The following is a 4,596-nucleotide window of genomic DNA, read 5'->3' on the forward strand; positions in this document are numbered from 1 at the left end:
ACAACGCGCCGGCGGCGCGGCCGGCCTCGCCGTCGCTCTACATGCTGCGCCTGCCGCCGCCCGCCGGCGCCTACATCCAGAGCGAGCACAGCTACCAGGTGGGCAGCGCGCTGCGGTGGAAGCGGCGCGCCGAGGCGGCGCTCGCCGCCCTCGACAAGGCGCAGCGGCAGCTGCAGGCGTGCAAGCGGCGCGAGCAGCGGCTGCGGCTGCGCCTGGGCGAGCTGCAGCGCGAGCGCCGCCCGCCCGCCGCGCGCCCCGACGCCCTCCTGCTCCGGGAAGGCTTGTAAATAAAATCCCGCCGTGGTTTTTGTACGGAGCACCGCGTGGGTGCGGAGCGAGGCGGGTTCCTGCGGCGCGCGGGGGGAGCGCGGCCGCTTCCTCCGGGTGGGAGCGGCGCGGCGGGGAGGCCCCGGTGCCGCCCAGCCCGGGGCCCGGAGGAGCTCCCGGCGCGGCCCCAGTGCTCCCAGTATCCCCACCCAGTGGGGGCTCTGGGCGGTGCTGCCCCCTCTGTTGCAGCCTCAGCGCGGATTGGTCCCCGCGGGCGCAGCCGGCCTCGTTAGTGCAATCAGCGAGAGGTTTAATTTCCCCGGCGCCTCGTTAGCAAACCCCCCTTCGTTAGCAAACTCCCCGCCGCGCCGAGTCGGGGGGTCCCTCGCGGGGCCCCCTGCGCGGCTCCCTACAGTTTGAGCCTCATCTCCAGGATGTCCCTGTAGACGGCGGCGCTCAGGGGCACGTAGGTCCCCTTGGCGGCGTCCAGGACGAAGAGCGGCTCCGTGATGACGTTGGGGTCGAACCCCTCTCTGACGAGGTTGCCCTTGCGCTGCTTGAAGGTGCCCGTGATCTCCAGGGCCTCCTGCGGGGAACCGGCGCCGCCGTCCGCGGAGGGGCGCGGGCGCGTTGTTGGGGAGGTTGGTGGTGGTGTAGGGTGTTGGTGGCGAGGGCAGGGGTGGGACACGGCGCGCCGGGTCCCGCGGGGCGAGGAGGAGGAGGGCCGGTCCCGCGCGGCGCCTCACCTGGATGCGCACGAAGCGCGGCACGGCGTAGCTCGGCAGGCAGGCCCGCGCGCGCGCCGCCAGCCGCTCGCCCTCGAAGCGCGTCCCGGCGCGGAGGCGCACGGCCGCCATGCCGCAGCAGCACTAGCAGAAAGACACGCCACACCCAAGCAGGTTGGTGGAGATCCCTAGGGATCATCCCGCCCCGCGCCTGCGCCCGCCCGGCACATCCAGGCAGGTTGGTGGCGATCCCTAGGGATCATCCCGCCCCGCGCCTGCGCCGGCGGGGACGCCCGGCACATCCAGGCAGGTTGGTGGCGATCCCTAGGGATCATCCCGCCCCGCGCCTGCGCCGGCGGGGACGCCCGGCACATCCAGGCAGGTTGGTGGCGATCCCTAGGGATCATCCCGCCCCGCGCCTGCGCCGGCGGGGACGCCCGGCACATCCAGGCAGGTTGGTGGCGATCCCTAGGGATCATCCCGTCCCGCCCCTGCGCCGGCGGGGACGCCCGGAGCGCCCGGCGCAGCAGCTTGGTGGCGATCCCTAGGGATAATCCTGCCCCCAGCGCCCGCAGGGACACCCAGAGCACCACGTTGGTGGGGATCCCTAGGGATCATCCCGTCCCACCTCTGTGCCGGTGGGGACGCCCGGAGCGCCCGGCGCAGCAGGTTGGTGGGGATCCCTAGGGATCATCCCGTCCCCAGCGCCCGCAGGGACACCCGGCACATCCAGGCAGGTTGGTGGGGATCCCTAGGGATCATCCCGCCCCCAGCACTGGCAGGGACACCCGGAGCACCACGTTGGTGGGGATCCCTAGGGATCATCCCGTCCCACCTCTGTGCCGGTGGGGACGCCCAGAGCGCCCGGCGCAGCAGGTTGGTGGGGATCCCTAGGGATCATCCTGCCCCCAGCACCGGCAGGGACACCCGGAGCACCACATTGGTGGGGATCCCTAGGGATCATCCTGCCCCCAGCACCAGCAGGGACACCCGGAGCACCACGTTGGTGGGGATCCCTAGGGATCATCCTGCCCCCAGCGCCGGCAGGGATGTCCGGAGCGCCCGGCGCGTCCAGGCAGCTTGGTGGCAATCCTTAGGGACCTTCCTGCTCCAGCAGGGACACCCAGAGCACRGGGCACAGGGTGGCATCCAGGTGGGTTTGGAGACCTCCGGAGAAGGAGACTCCCCAGCCTCCCTGGGCAGCCTGCTCCAGGGCTCGGGCACCCTCACACCAAGGAAGTTCCTCCTCACGAGATGGAACCTCCTGGGCTTCAACSTAGACCCGTCACCCCTTGTCCTGTCCCTGGCCACCACTGAGAAGAGCTTGGCCACGTCCTCGCTACCTCCTCCCCTCAAGATCTTGGACATGTTGGTCAGATCCCGTCTCAGTCTGCTCCAGGCTAAGCTGTCCCAGCTCTCTTAGTCTCTCCTCATACGAGAGATGCTCCGGTCCCTTCATCGTGTTGGATGCTCAATGCTGGACCTTCTCTAGAAGCCCCACGTCTCGTACTGTGGAGCCCAGAACTTCAGGGAATGCCCTGGGACCCCTCTTGGGAAACGGTGGCCCTTGTTGGGCAACTGGAGGGCCACCAAGTGTCCCCACCACAAGCGAGGTGGCGCAGACCTTCCCTGCTCCCATCCACCCCACAGCTTGTCCYGGTGGGCACCCAGAACCACCCTGGATACCTATTTTGGGTGGCCGGGTCCCGTTTTAGCCTTTTTGGTTGCCACATCCCGTTCCCACGTAGCCGGATGGGTATTTAGGGCCCCCGATCTCCGCGCGTGCTGCYGGCGCCTTACCCGGCACGGACACCCCGTAGACGTTGATCTCCTGGATGAAGCTCACCGCGCTCAGCATGTTTTCCACCTCCGTCGTGGCCACGTTCTCGCCTTTCCAGCTAGGGAGGGAAGGCGGGAGGCGTGAGAAGGGATTTGGGGCTGAAAATCACGTTCTCCCTCCTTTGCCGCTGCCCGTGTCCCTCTGCGGCACGTCAGCGTGCCCCTATCTGCTCCGTGGGGACATCCACTTTCGCCCTTCCCATCACCGGTGCCGCTGGCCGAGACAGAAGAACAAGAAGTTACCGGAAAGTGTCTCCCACGCGGTCCTGGAAGTAGAGGAATTGCTCCCGGTCCATCATGAGGAGGTCACCGGTGTTGAAGAAGGCGTCGCCTTTCGCAAAGACGTTCCTCAGGATCTTCCTCTCGGTCTTCTCGGGGTCTCCGGCGTAGCCGTGGAACGGAGCCGCCTTGGTGATTTTGACGACCAAGAGGCCGGCCTCGCCTGTGGGGAGGGACGGGGAGGCTCAGGGCCTCGTGGTGGCCTCCGAGCGCTGAGGAAAGGCCCTCGTGCCGGCTTACCGGGGCGCACGGGCGTGCAGAAGCCTCGCTCGTCGCGCACGGGCTCGTCCTGCTCCACGTCGTACCTGATGAGCTCGAAGGAGACGAATTTCTGGGTGCCGGAGGAGGGAGAAGTCGGTGAAGGAGGAGGAACGGTGGCGGAAAGGAGGGCAAGGGGAAGTCAGCACGCTGCCGAGGCCACCGAAGGATGGTTTTGGATGGGGTCCCTTGTTGTCCTCTCCAAATCCTCTCCTCTCCAAAGTCCTGGGCAGGACTTGGCGTCCTCCAACTCCTGCCCCCCAAGCTGAGCCCCCTTTATGTCCCAATGAGTTTATTTGGCCATGTTCAAGAGTTGGGCCGTGTTCACGGCCTGTGGTTTCCAACGTGACMACCCACCGTGGAGGACTGAGACCCGCGACAGTGGCAGGAAGAGGCTGGAGGAGCAACCACGTTGTTTTGGGGGTGTTTGCTGGAGCTGGATGGGGATGACGTGGCGGGGACACCCCAAAAATGGCCCTTATTGGAGCAATGTGGTCACTAGTGGTTGGCCACCCCAACAGAGGGGACTCCTTGAGGACYGGCCCCCTTCATGTGGGACCTCTCATTTCGACGTCACCTTGCGGCCATCATTGCCCCCTCGAGGACGCCCCCCTCACCTTGAGGAACACGTTCACCCTTCCCACGGCGCCGATCTTGCCCGTGTAGTTGACGAAGCCGGCGTTGCCCTCGGTGGCCCCGTAGAACTCGCGGATGGTGACGGGCCCGAAGCGCCGCAGGAACTTCTCCCACACGTCGGCCCTCATGCCGTTGCCCACGGCCAGGCGCACGCCGTGCTCCCGCTCGCCGGGGCGCTGCGGGCGACGAGGGGCTGTCTCGTCGCGGCCCTCGACGGCGGCGCTGGGCTGTCCCCCCGGCGTTACCTCGGCCTTACCTCGGGCGTGTTGCAGATGTAGCGCATGAGCTCGCCCACGTACTGGATGACGGTGACGTTGTAGCGGCGGCAGTCGTCCCAGAAGTGCGAGGCGGAGAACTTGGCCCGCAGCACGCACGTGGCGCCTGGGGGGACGTGGGGGGTCGTGGGGACCACGCGCCCGCCCTCCCCGTGCTGCTGAAACCGTGTTGGAGCTGCCCGTCTTCCACCGGGGGACAATAACTCTCCATCCATCCATCCATCCATCCCGCCACCCATCCATCCCGCCACCCATCCATCCATCCATCCCTCTACCCATCCATCCATCCATCCATCCATCCATCCATCCATCCATCC

General features: G+C 67.4%; 1 protein-coding gene across 1 annotated transcript in view; it reads right to left on the reverse strand.

Annotated features, from left to right (window-relative positions):
• Positions 1 to 638: 638 nt before the first annotated feature.
• The window catches only part of LOC112956630 (very long-chain acyl-CoA synthetase-like), a 9,162-nt gene continuing 5,204 nt past the window's right edge, over positions 639 to 4,596 (reverse strand). Inside the window, exons 4-11 of the mRNA XM_026050126.1 lie at positions 4,261 to 4,385; positions 3,986 to 4,180; positions 3,351 to 3,441; positions 3,075 to 3,273; positions 2,793 to 2,890; positions 2,183 to 2,196; positions 1,014 to 1,130; positions 639 to 853 (exon numbers count right to left, since the gene is read on the reverse strand). Coding sequence (XP_025905911.1) covers positions 677 to 853; positions 1,014 to 1,130; positions 2,183 to 2,196; positions 2,793 to 2,890; positions 3,075 to 3,273; positions 3,351 to 3,441; positions 3,986 to 4,180; positions 4,261 to 4,385 — 1,016 coding nt within the window. The 3' untranslated portion in view covers positions 639 to 676. The remainder of the gene's footprint in view (positions 854 to 1,013; positions 1,131 to 2,182; positions 2,197 to 2,792; positions 2,891 to 3,074; positions 3,274 to 3,350; positions 3,442 to 3,985; positions 4,181 to 4,260; positions 4,386 to 4,596) is intronic.

The sequence above is a fragment of the Nothoprocta perdicaria genome, unplaced genomic scaffold (assembly GCF_003342845.1).
Source record: "Nothoprocta perdicaria isolate Ctin4 unplaced genomic scaffold, notPer1 scaffold_658, whole genome shotgun sequence".
NCBI classification, from domain to species: Eukaryota; Metazoa; Chordata; class Aves; order Tinamiformes; family Tinamidae; genus Nothoprocta; species Nothoprocta perdicaria.